Below are 12339 nucleotides of genomic sequence, written 5' to 3'. Positions count from 1 at the left end.
AGGGAGTCCCTTAATCTCAAGAGGCCAGACTGCATAAAAGGGCATTTCTTTGGTTACTCTAAAACATTTAAATCTGGGAATTCCCTGGCAGTCCAGTGCTTAGGACTCTGTGCTCCCAATGCAGGGCACATGGATTTGATCCATGGTCAGGGAACTAAGACCCTGCATGCCGCCTGGTGCAGCCAAATAAAAAAATAAATCAAAGTTACTTCAGGCAAAAAGACACCGTAAAAGTAAAATTATACATTTTATTCACTCATTCCATCAGCTGAGAATTGCTCTATTGTACAAATACAGTATTGTACAAAAAAATCACAAAATGTTACAAAATAAAAAAGTACAAACTGCATTACTTAATAAATACCACTAAAAGTAGTTAAAGTGGAAATGAGATAGATTTTAGGTTTAAAACATTGTTTGACCCAGCAAACCATACAAGCTCTGTATAGACATTTGTACTGTACATAATGCAGGGCAATCCTATTTTGCCTTGTGAAAGAATTTAAAAGGAAAAGACTATTAAGACAGTATTCTCCTGCTATAAATTAATTGCCAGGGTTGATTGGAGGCATTTATGCCATTAATTTTCAAATCTCTCAGTTGAATCCAAGAAACTATATATGAAGCAGGAGGCTTATCTTGTCACAAAGTTTTCTATCATGTTAAAAAATTCTTTTCAACAAAAAGACAAATATAAATAAGAACTGAGAGCACCAGACAATCTAAACATTAACTGGAGTACAGAATAATCACTCTGCCATCAGCAAACATCAGACTTTCATTCAAGTAATAGCTGGTACTATTCTTTAAAAAAAAAAAAATCTTCCCACAACCTCCCCTTAAGTATTTTCTCTTTAAAAGGTTGACCATTTCTAGAAAAATAATGATTTTCCAAACAACTAACCTGTCATCAAAACGGAATGGGCCAATTATCTGGTAACATGAAAGCATCAATAGCCATTTGAAATAATTATCTAAGAACTCTAAAATTCAAATCCAACAACATAAAATACTAAATCACAAACTCTGCTCAAAATAATAAACTTCATATAAAGCACTTCTCTGGATTTATGCCGGAAAGCTGTTTGCCAAAATGGAACACATCCTAGATGAAGGTACACCGATTGTTAAAAATGTTGTGCAAAAATACGTTTTTATAGAAAATAGATTACCAGGAATGAACAAATTTACACTGAGAAATCAGCTTGCAAATTAAGTAGTGCCAACTTTATACAGCAAATCATAAATAGCAGTAGGATCACCCAAAGCTACTATGAAACATCATTTAGGTGCCCAGCAACCTTCAGCTCTGAGGAGAAAACATTCAAAAAAATGATTAAGGCATTACACCTACAGTAAATCTACTAGAAAGTTTAAAAGTGCAATTACCCTGATTAAAGTTCATTTAACTCTCCAAACACAAATTAGGTATGCAATTTTCCCAGGGCGAGGGTCTCAGACACTTCAAGAGCATGCATTTTGCTCAATATACATTTTGGACAGGGATATGGCCATGGATTTGGCGAGTTCTTCATCGCGTTTTCTCTGCACTTGAGTCTGCCTGCACCAAGTGTCATACTCCGGGTTCGGATACGAGTGATCAAACACCGCGTCATAATGTCCGTTACTGAGCCAACTGAGCCAAATGCTAGGCCTTAGGGAATCCTCCGGGCCCAAATAGTGAATCATGGTAGACACCGTGGGGCTCTCCAGCCTCCCTCCAGTAGTCAGATGGATATTCACATTCAGCATCTGCCCCATGGCCAGCAGTTCAGGGTACCCGGCCCACGCCCCGTCCTGCGCAGCAGCGATGATAAACTCCCCCACGTCGCCCTCAATCAAGGGGCTAAAGTGGTCGAGGTGGTCGGCGATGTAGTGCACCGTCTGTTCCCGTAGCTCCCGGTGCAGGCTCTGGTCCCCGTACACCGCCTTGCTGACCGCCCGGTAGAGGCAGTTGCCGTCGGGAATGATGTGAAATCGGTACTTGTTCCTCTGCCGCAGGTACTTGTCCTGCCTCTCCACCTCCGCCAGGTACAGGGCCAGCTTCTCGTCCCTAGGATCCGACCTGGACACGATCACCGCCTCGGTCGCGCCGCCCGGGGCCGCCTCGCCGCTGCGGGCCGGGGCCGCCTCGGCCTCAGGGTCGGGCCGCCCCGGCTCTTCGGCGCCGGGAGCGTCGCGGCGGTCGCCAGCTCTGTCCCAGCCGCGGAGGTTCCTCTCTGCCGGGCGCTCCTCGGCCCACGGGCCAGGGCCGGGCTCCGGGCTCCCCGGGGGCGGCGCGGGGCCGCGGTGCTTGGCGGCTGCCAGGGCCTGGCGGTGCTCGCTCAGTCGGAAGTTTCTGTCGGGCCCCTCGCGGGTCGCGTCCAGACCGGCAGGCTCCGGGCCGTCGGGCCTCAGCAGCTCCTCCAGAAGCCAGGCCGAGGAGCCCCGCCGCGGGGGAATCGGAGCGCCTGCTGCCGGGGCCAGCAGGAGGCAGCGGCCGCGTGGGGCGGCGGGCGCCGCGGCGCCGGGCTCCGGGCCGCGCAGCAGGAGCCGGTCGGCGCCCAGGGCCCGCACGGTGATCTGCGCCGTGGACGTGTAATGCGGCGGCAGCGGCGGCTTGCAGGACCCGCCGGGCGGCCCGGCGGCGGCGGCTGAGGCGGGGGCGGCGGCCCCGGACACCATCTCGAAGCAGGAGGAGAAGGCGGGCATCTTGGCGGCGGGAGCGGCGGCGGCTTCGCGGGGCTCGGCGGCCGCGGCCGGCTGGCACTCACCGGTCTCGGGTTCCGGGGCGCCACCGGCGGGTCCCGGGGGCTGCAGAGAGACCTTGAACGAGGTGGCGGTGGCGGCGGCGGGCGGAGCGGCGGTTGCGGCCGTGGGACCCTGGCCCCCGGCTGGGTAGTGGGTGCAGACGCTGCTGTAGAGCTGCATGTCCCTGCCCGCCGCTCGGCCCCTTATAGGCGCGCCGAGCCCCGGTGAGGGGACACACCCTCCGGGCCCGGGGAAGGGGGCCGGCCGAGCGCGGTGACCCAGTGCCCCGAGAATAGAAATGACCGAAGGGCCGCCGGCGCGTCAGGAGCTGCAAATAGCGCCCGGGTCCCCGCCAAATTCCTGCTGCGCCACAGCGCGCGGTGGGGGCGGGGAAGGGACGCGCGCTCGACCCCTGCCGGCGCTAGCGGCCCGCAGACCCGGGACGCGTGCGCCCGCCGCCACTGCTCCGGCCCGCGGCGGCCGCTGAGGACTCACGGAGGTAGCCGCCCGCCCTGCTGGAGCGCGTCCCGCCGGCTAGCAGCACTGCAGGGCGCGCGGACGAGCCAGGAGGCGGGGCCGCGGTTGTTTACCTCAGGCAGCGCTGCCGCGTCACGTGCCTTCATTGGAATGTGCGGCTCGTCGCGGCGTCCCATTCAACCGCCGGGCTCGCCCCACCCCCTCCGGCTCGCCCCGCCCCGTTCGGTGACGTCATGGGCGTGGCCCGCAGCGCGGGCGACGGGCGCGCGGGCGGGAGAGCGCGGAGGCGCGGAGGCCTGTGTAGCCGTAGCCGCTGCCCCACCTCAGTGTTAGTTTCTAGGCGCCGCGGTTTTCTGCGCTTCAGCAGTGGATCTTGGTGGGTTCGGGGCAGCTTGGGGCGGACAAGAATGCTGAAGGTGCGTTTCAAAAGAAGCTTCCGAGTTCTCCGCGGAGACAGCTGCCCTAAAACCTGCATGGCCTCTGCATGGTCGTTGCACCACTGCCATCTTTTTCACTCATCCCTGAGATTATATTGTTAACGTAGTAGTGTGACGCCTCCCTTTCTCCCCAGCACCTTGCCGCCCTGCTAAACCGAAACCAACTTTTCTGCAGTCCTAACCCGTGTTGATAAGCAAATACAAGTCTTGGGTGAAATACCAAATGTCTAGCCGGGCCTCTTGAAAATAGGTGCAGCTGTTCACCGTAGGTCAGCGATAGAGGGTCGTGATGCATTGCAAGAATGTTGAAATTGAATAGAATGTTGAACATAGTTCTACCCTATTGTGTTAGATGTCCCTGTTTGTAAAGGAAAGCTATAATACTCATGATCAACTTGCATACTGACTGTGTAGCAGTGGGCAGCTCTTGCTATATTCTCAGCTTTGATCACATGCTAAACTGACAGACCCTAAATGTTCAGAGTGAACCTAAGAAGCCGTCTCACTGTTTCAGTGATGGGGAAATAGCTTATGTTATGGTATAAGCCTCCGCACTCCACATACTCTTTTGTGAATCGTAGGTCCCGTGAATGAAAAGACTTACTTAGTCTTGATGGCTATTATAGTTACAAACCCAGCACAGAGCCTGGCACATCAGTTCAGTTCAGTCGGTCAGTCGTGTCCGACTCTCTGCGACCCCATGAATCGCAGCACGCCAGGCCTCTCTGTCCATCACAAACTCATGGCACATAGATGGAACTAATTAATATTTATTTAATTAGTTAATTAATGGAAGAGGAGTTCCCAAAACAGCCGAAAAGGCAGAATTACGATCCTGGTCTCCTGACCTCCAAGCCAGAGCTTCAATTTGCCGTCGTGGGTGTGACTGACAGGATCCCAGCTGCCTTTGCCCAGGTCACTTGAACCTGTTAGGTAGGTCAACTGGAAGGAAAAACAACCACATAAAAGTCTAACCGTCTTTTCAGCTTCTGGTGACACCCCATTGGAAGCTTGTAGACCCCACTGGCTAACTAGAAAAAGGAAGTTACTTAAGTTTCATCGCTGATTTGGGGATTATTTGTTATTCTACCTTTAGCCTTTGAGTAGCTGGCGTTCTGAAACAGAATACAAAACAATTAACAATAAAATAATCCCCCAAATCATATTTACTGAATAGCCAGTGTGCCTAGCAGAGCTAGCAAACAGGAGCGTGGAGGGAGATAAGGAAGCTTTTATTTATTTATTTATTTTTTAATGTAAATCCTAAAGCAAGAATATGTTTTGAACAGACTGGAGTAAATACAGGGGGAGAAAATAAAGCTAGGTACTCAGAGGACAGGCTAGGTCCGATGTACCAAATTAGGAATGTCAAAAAATAAAATTCAATTGAGTAAATTTGATGATCTGATTGATTTTATTAAGCGATTCAGACTTATTCCATCAAGCAATGTCCCGTCCAGCAGCTAGAAGCGTACTTCCACCTGTTGCAGAAAGTGCAAAGTTGTTATTGTTGTTGTTGTTTTTAATAGGAAGAAGGGCGGAGTAAGGGAGTTCTTAGCAAAAAAAAGGATAATGAATTATTTTTAGGTCAGGGCTTTGGGGGTCAGAAGGGTCCTGTCATGGTTTTATCACACAGACTCCTGCTTCTTCCTCTGGGGAATGGAGATGACCTATATGACAGGTGACCTCATTGATACTAATCAGATCATTCCAAACCAGTTGATTATGATTACGTTTTTTAAAAATGTTCATAGCTACTTCCTTTATTTATAAAATGTATTTATTTTATACTGTAGTATGGCTGATTTACAATGTTGTGTTAATTTCAAGTGTAGAGCGAAGTGACTCAGTTATATATGAACTGAGTTTTTTCAGATTCTTTCCCCATATATGATTAAGATTACATAAGATTACATTTCAGCAGAACATTGAAACTGCAATTAAGTCTTGGTTTGTTGTAGTGGGGCCCATTTGGGGCCTTTTTTTTTTTTTTTTAACAGGAGCAAATTATCAACAGAGATGTGAAGATTCAAACCATCAGTGTATGTGAAGCATCTTTTTTTTGTTTTTTGTTTTTTAGTTTGTGTGGAGATGATAGACAATATAATGAAGTACTTACTAGGTGGATGTAAGCACCAGTGTAGACTAACTTGGCTGTGCATGCATGCATACAAAGTTACTTTGGTAGTGTTCGACTCTTTGTGACCCTGTGGACTGTAGCCCACCAGGATCCTCTGTCCATGGGATTCTCCAGGCAAGAATAGTAGAGTGGGTTGCCATCTTCTCCTCTGGGATCTTCCCAACCTGGCAATTGAACCCACATCTGCCTGCATCTCCTTCATTGCAGGTGGATTCTTTACCCATTGAGCCACATGGGAAACCCATGGTAGACTATACCACACTGCATATTTTTACAGTGAATATATGTCCACTCTGTGTCTAGGTCTGGAAAATCTTGCTGGAAGAGATGGTACTTCAGGAAACTCAAAGCAGGATGATTGCCAGCCTTGGAATGGGATTGTTTCTGCCCCTGGAGTGTAAGAAAAGGCAAGACCTTCCCTGTGACAGCAAAGAGATTAGGGTAGGGAAGTGTGTGTGTTTGGGGGGTGTGCAAATTCAGTTCCTTGATGTGCCATCTGAAAAGAATTCCTAATGATTGTCTTCTGGAAAAATCATCTGTTGAGCATATTTTGGTGCTGTGCAGAAGACTGGCTGAAGTATAAACCAAAATTGCATAGTTATTGAACAGGCTAGAAAAGCAGGAAATTTCAGCAACTGTCCTTCAAAAGTTAGCAACAAGACAATCAATAGGTTAAAACAAAACCAAAAGGACAAGGCATTTAATCAATGAATATTTATTGAGCACCAGCTCTGCTCCCAGCATGGTGCCAATTACAGGGATTTCAGACACAGATTCTGTCCTGCGGCACAGGCCACAGAAACCTAACCCCCAAAGGCATCTTTCACAAATAGGACCCAAGCTCAGCAAGTTTTTTGAAAATATATATCCCTAGATACCCCCATCTTGTAGCTGATTCCTTTAAAGACAAAAAATTCCCAACCTCTTCCCCTCCCACCAAATTAAAACTTTTAAACATGCAAACATTCATCCATTTATTCACTCATCAAATTATTATTTCTTTACAAACCTAATATCAAAAATGCACTTCAAAAAGAATAAAGTTGAAGGACTCATTCTTCTCAATTCCAAAACTTACCACAATGCTACAGTCATCAAAACCATTTGGTACAGGCGTAAAGATAAACATACAGATGGGTGAACTAGAACCGACAGTGCAGAAATAAGGTCAGATGCATGCATGTGCACATAAAGTCGCTTCAGTCATGTCCGACCCTTTGTGACCCTATGAGCTTTAGCTTGCCAGGTTCCTCTGTCCATTTGATTCTCTAGGCAAGATTACTGGAGTGGGTTGCCGTTTCCTCCTCCAAGGGATCTACCCAACCCAGGGACTGAACCCACGTTTCTTATGTCTCCTTCATTGGCAGGCGGGTTTTTTTTTTTTTTTTTTACTAATAGTGCCACCTGCTGCTGCTACTGCTGCTAAGTCGCTTCAGTCATGTCCGACTCTGTGCGACCCCCACAGACGGCAGCCCACCAGGCTCCCCCGTCCCTGGGATTCTCCAGGCAACAACACTGGAGTGGGTTGCCATTTCCTTCTCCAATGCATTAAAGTGAAAAGTGAAAGTGAAGTTGCTCAGTCATGTCCCACTCTTAGCGACCCCATGGACTGCAGCCTACCAGGCTCCTCTGTCCATGGGATTTTCCAGGCAAAAGTACTGGAGTGGGGTGTCATTGCCTTCTCCGAAAGGACACCATAGAGAAAGTGAAAAGACAAACTGAAGAATGGGAAACCATATTTACAAGTCATATATCTGATAGTAAGTGAAGTCGCTCAGTCGTGTCGGACTCTTTGCGACCCCATGGACTACCAGGCTCCTCTGTCCATGGGATTTTCCAGGCAATAGTACTGGAGTGGATTGCCATTTCCTTCACCAGCAGATCTTCCCGACCCAGGGATCGAACCTGGGTCTCCAGCATCGTAGACAGACGCTTTACCATCTGAGCCACCAGGGAAGTCTTTATATCTGATAAGGGACTTTGAAATACATAAAGAATGTATTTAAAAGTCTTATATAATTCAACAGTAGAAAGACAACCCAACTTTTAAATGGACACAGAATTTGTATAGATATTTCTTTAAGGAAGATATACAAGCAGCCTATAATGTATGAAAATATACTCAATATCATTAGTCATCAAGAAAATGCAAATCAAAACCCATAGTGAAGTCTACCAAATACCCACTAAGACAGCTGTAATAAAAAAAAGACAGACAATAGCAAGCACTGGTGAAAAATGTGGAGAAATTAGAATCCTATCCATTGCTTGTAGAACTTTTTTCTTTTTGGCAATGCCACATGAGGGATCTTAATTCCCTGATCAGGTTATTAGATGCGTGCCCTCTGCATTAGAGGCAGGGAGTCTTAACCACTGGATCGCCAGGCAAGTCCTGCTTGTATAGTTTTAAACTATAACTTTGAAAACATTTTGAAAAGCAACTTGGCAATCCTCAGAAGGTTACACATAGAGTTACCATATGATCTGATAATTACACTGTTGGGTATATAACCACGGGAAATAAAAAATGTTATATCCACACAAAAACATATATGTCAATGTTCATAGTAACATCATTCATAATGGCCAAAAAGTAGAAACAACCCAGTTTCCATCAGCTAATGAATAGGTATATCCACACAATGAAATACTATACAGCCGTAAAAAGAATGAAGTACTGATCCATGCTGCAACATTGGTGAACCTTGAAAACATTATCATAAATGAAAGAAACCAGGCATTAAAGGCCACATATTGTGTAATTCCTTTTGTATGAAATACTCACAGAAGAACTATACAAAAAAGATCTTAATGACCTGGATAACCATGATGGTGTGATCCCTCACTTAGAGCCAGACATCCTGTAATGCGAAGTCAAGAGGACCTTAGGAAGCATCACTATGAACAAAGCTAGTGGAGGTGATGGAATTCCAGCTGAGCTAATCCTAAAAGATGATGCTGTGAAAGTGCTGCACTCAATATTCCAACAAATTTGGAAAACTCAGCAGTGGCCACAAGATTAGAAAAGGTCAGTTTTCATTCCGAACCCAAAGAAAGGCAATGCCAAAGAATGTTCAAACTACTGCACAATTGCACTCATCTCACAAGCTAGTAAAGTATTGCGTGAAATTCTCCAAGCTAGACCTCAACAGTACATGACCTGAGAACTTTCAGATGTTCAAGCTGGATTTAGAAAAGGCAGAGGAACCAGAGGTCAAATTGCCAACATCCGTTGGATCATAGAAAAAGCAAGAAAATTCCAGAAAAACATCTACTTCTGCTTCATTGACTGCACTAAAGCCTTTGACTGTGTGGATCACAACAAACTGTGGAAAATTCTTAGATGGGAATTCCAGACCACTTTACCTGCCTCCTGAGGAACCTGTATGCAGGTCAAGAAGGAACAGTTAGAACCAGACACGGAACAACGGACTGGTTTAAAATTGGGAGAGGAGTACGTCAAGGCTGTAATTTGTTACCCTGATTATTTAACTTACATGCAGAATACATAATGCTAAATGCCAATCTGGATGAAGCACGAACTAGAATCAAGATTTCTGAGAGAAATACCAATAACCTCAGATATGCATACGACACCACCCTTATGGCAGAAAGCAAAGAGGAACTAAAGAGCCTCTTGATGAAAGTGAAAGAGGAGAGTGAAAAAACTGGTGTAAAACTCAACATTCAAAAAACAAAGATCATGGCATCCAGTCCAATCACTTCATGGCAAATGTGAAGTGAAGTGAATTGTTATTCATTCAGTTGTGCCTGACTCTTTCCCACCCCATGGACTGCAGCCCACCAGGCTCCTCTGTCCATGGCATTTTGCAGGCAGGAATATTGGAGTGAGTAGCCGTTTCCTTCTCGAGGAGATCTTCGACCCAGGGATCAAACCCGGGTTTCATGGCAAATAGATGGGGAAACAATGGAAACAGTGACAGACTTTCTTTTCCTGGGCTCCAAAATCACTGCAGATGGTGACTGCAGCTGTGAAATTAAAAGGTGTTTGCTCCTTGGAAGAAAAGCTATGACCAACCTAGACAGCATATTAAAAGGCAGAGACATTACTTTGCCAACAAAGGTCCATCTAGTCAAAGCTATGGTTTTTCCAGTAGTCGTGTATGGATGTGAGAGTTGGACCATAAAGAAGACTGAGCACTGAAGAATTAATGCTTTTGAACTGTGGTGTTGGAGAAGTCTCTTGAGAGTCCCTTGGACTGAAAGGAGATCAAACCAGTCAATCCTAAATATTCATTTCAAGGATTGATGCTGAAGCTGAAGCTCCAATACTTTGGCCACCTGATGCAAAGAGCTTACTCATTAGAAAAGACCCTGATGCTGGGAAAGACTGAAGGTAGGAGCAGAAGAGGACAACTGAGAATAAGATGGTGGGATGGCATTACCGCCTTGATGTCATGAGTTTGAGCAAGCTCCGGGAGTTGGTGAAGGACAGGGAAGCCTGGCGTGCTGCAGTTCATGGAGTCACAAAGAGTTGGACGCAACTGAGCAACTGAACAACAACAATGAAATGCCCAAAATAGGTAAATCTATAGAGACAGAAAATAGATTAGTGGTTGCCAGAGACTAGGGAGAAGGGGCAACAGGGAATCACTACCAATAGGAACAGATTTTTTTTTGGACTGATGAAAATGTTTAAAATTAGATTATGGTGGTGATTGCACAACTCTGTTTGCACTAGAAACCACTAAACATTTTTAAAGGATCAATTTTAGGGCATGTAAATTACATCTAAATGAAGCTGTTTAAAAAATAAAAACTAAAAAAACCTACTATGAGCTAGGTACTGTGCTAAGTGCTTGATATAAAAAGGTTTTATAAATGTCTCAGCAGCAACAACACTTACTTTGTTACATTATTTCATAAATCATGGACATTTTATGTATCCTAATGATTTTTCTGGCAAATGCACAGTCCAGTCCAGTTGCAGTTCAGTCGCTCAGTCGTGTCTGACTCTTTGCGACCCTATGAATCACAGCATGCCAGGCCTCCCTGTCCATCACCAACTGCCGGAGTTCACTCAGACTCATGTGCATCGAGTTGGTGATGCCATCCAGCCATCTCATCCTCTGTTGTCCCCTTCTCCTCCTGCCCCCAATCCCTCCCAGCATCAGAGTCTTTTCCAATGAGTCAACTCTTCGCATGAGGTGGCCAAAGTATTGGAGTTTCAGCTTTAGCATCAGTCCTTCCAATGAACACCCAGGGCTGATCTCCTTTAGAATGGACTAGCTGGATCTCCTTGCAGTCCAAGGGACTCTCAAGAGTCTTCTCCAACACCACAGTTCAAAAGCATCAATTCTTCGGCACTCAGCTTTCTTCACAGTCCAACACTCACATCCATACATGACCACTGGAAAAACCATAGCCTTGACTAGATGGACCTCTATTGGCAAAGTAATATCTCTGCTTTTCAATACAGCACTTAAGGATAATTGTTATATGATGTAAGGAGTTAAAACTTACTGAAACCAAATCATTTATGACCAAGTGAAAGGGATATTTGACAAGCTGGGCTAGTGAAACACTGCTTGAATTTATAATTTGATTTTTAAGCTTTTTATGTCATCATCATTATATAAAAAATAATTTTACATTCTGTTTATTAAATACTTAATGAACATTAATATTGCATAAAACATATAGGAATATGCCCCAGTTTAACCATATATATATATGCTGAGTCACTTCAGTTGTGTCCGACTCTCTATGACCCTACAGAATGTAGTCTGCCAGGCTCCTCTGTCCGTGGGATTCTCCAGGCAATAATACTGGAGTGGGTTGCCATGCCCTCTTCCAGGGATCTTTCCAACCAGGGGATCGAGGCCATATCACTTATGTCTCCTGCATTGGCGTGCATGTTCTTTACCACTAGCGCTATCTGAGAAGCCCTTAACCATATATAGGACCAGTCAAACATAAAATATATAGTATGTTGTGGAAAAGATTCTGAAAACTGCCTGAGATACAGCAGGCTCTCACTGAATATTTTCTGAATATTGTCAAGTAAAAATGGAACATAAGCAGTAAAAGGCAAGCATCTTGGGAAGTATTGCGTGGGCTGATATATATTCATGCTATTTAAAGTTAGCAAATAAATAAATAAAGGACACAACTTCATGCAAACACCACAATATTTTCTTTCTTTAGCACATTTCCCACTGTTGACACGTCACAGTCTGGAAGTGAAATTTCCAGGCAAAAGTGAAAGTTCGTCTCAATTATTGAAACTTTATGGCTCTTCTGAAATATTTATTAGTCGCTGAAAATCCTATTATCTAAAAATATTATAACTCCAGGAAATATAAATTGATATAATTAGATCAGGTAATCAGAGGCTTTTGCTTTTTGAAGGAGAAAAATTTAGGACTAAGAGTGGAGCGAAAACTGGCAAGTATATATAATCATTGACTCCTAAATTTAGGCTTGGAAAAGGTGCAGGTCATTTTGATAAATAGCCCACAGTTTGCTTGGTGATTAGAATATGGTTCAACTCTCTACCCATGCAGTGGCATTTTTCATCTTGTGAATTCAGGG

At 45.3% G+C, this 12339-nt stretch overlaps 1 protein-coding gene across 1 annotated transcript; it reads right to left on the bottom strand.

The window, feature by feature from the left end:
• Window positions 1-228: 228 nt before the first annotated feature.
• On the bottom strand, window positions 229-3066 carry OTUD1 (OTU deubiquitinase 1). Its single transcript, XM_070380996.1, has one exon. The coding sequence runs from the start codon at window positions 2908-2910 to the stop codon at window positions 1465-1467; it is 1446 nt and encodes a 481-aa protein (XP_070237097.1). The 5' UTR covers window positions 2911-3066; the 3' UTR covers window positions 229-1464.
• Between the last annotated feature and the right edge of the window lie 9273 nt (window positions 3067-12339).

The sequence above is a fragment of the Bos mutus genome, chromosome 13 (assembly GCF_027580195.1).
Source record: "Bos mutus isolate GX-2022 chromosome 13, NWIPB_WYAK_1.1, whole genome shotgun sequence".
NCBI lineage: Eukaryota > Metazoa > Chordata > Mammalia > Artiodactyla > Bovidae > Bos > Bos mutus.
This window is presented reverse-complemented; position numbering and strand designations above follow the sequence as displayed.

Coding starts and splice junctions, on each gene's coding strand:
- OTUD1 (XM_070380996.1), bottom strand. CDS start 2,910: ATGCAGCTCTACAGCAGCGTCTGCACCCACTACCCAGCCGGGGGCCAG.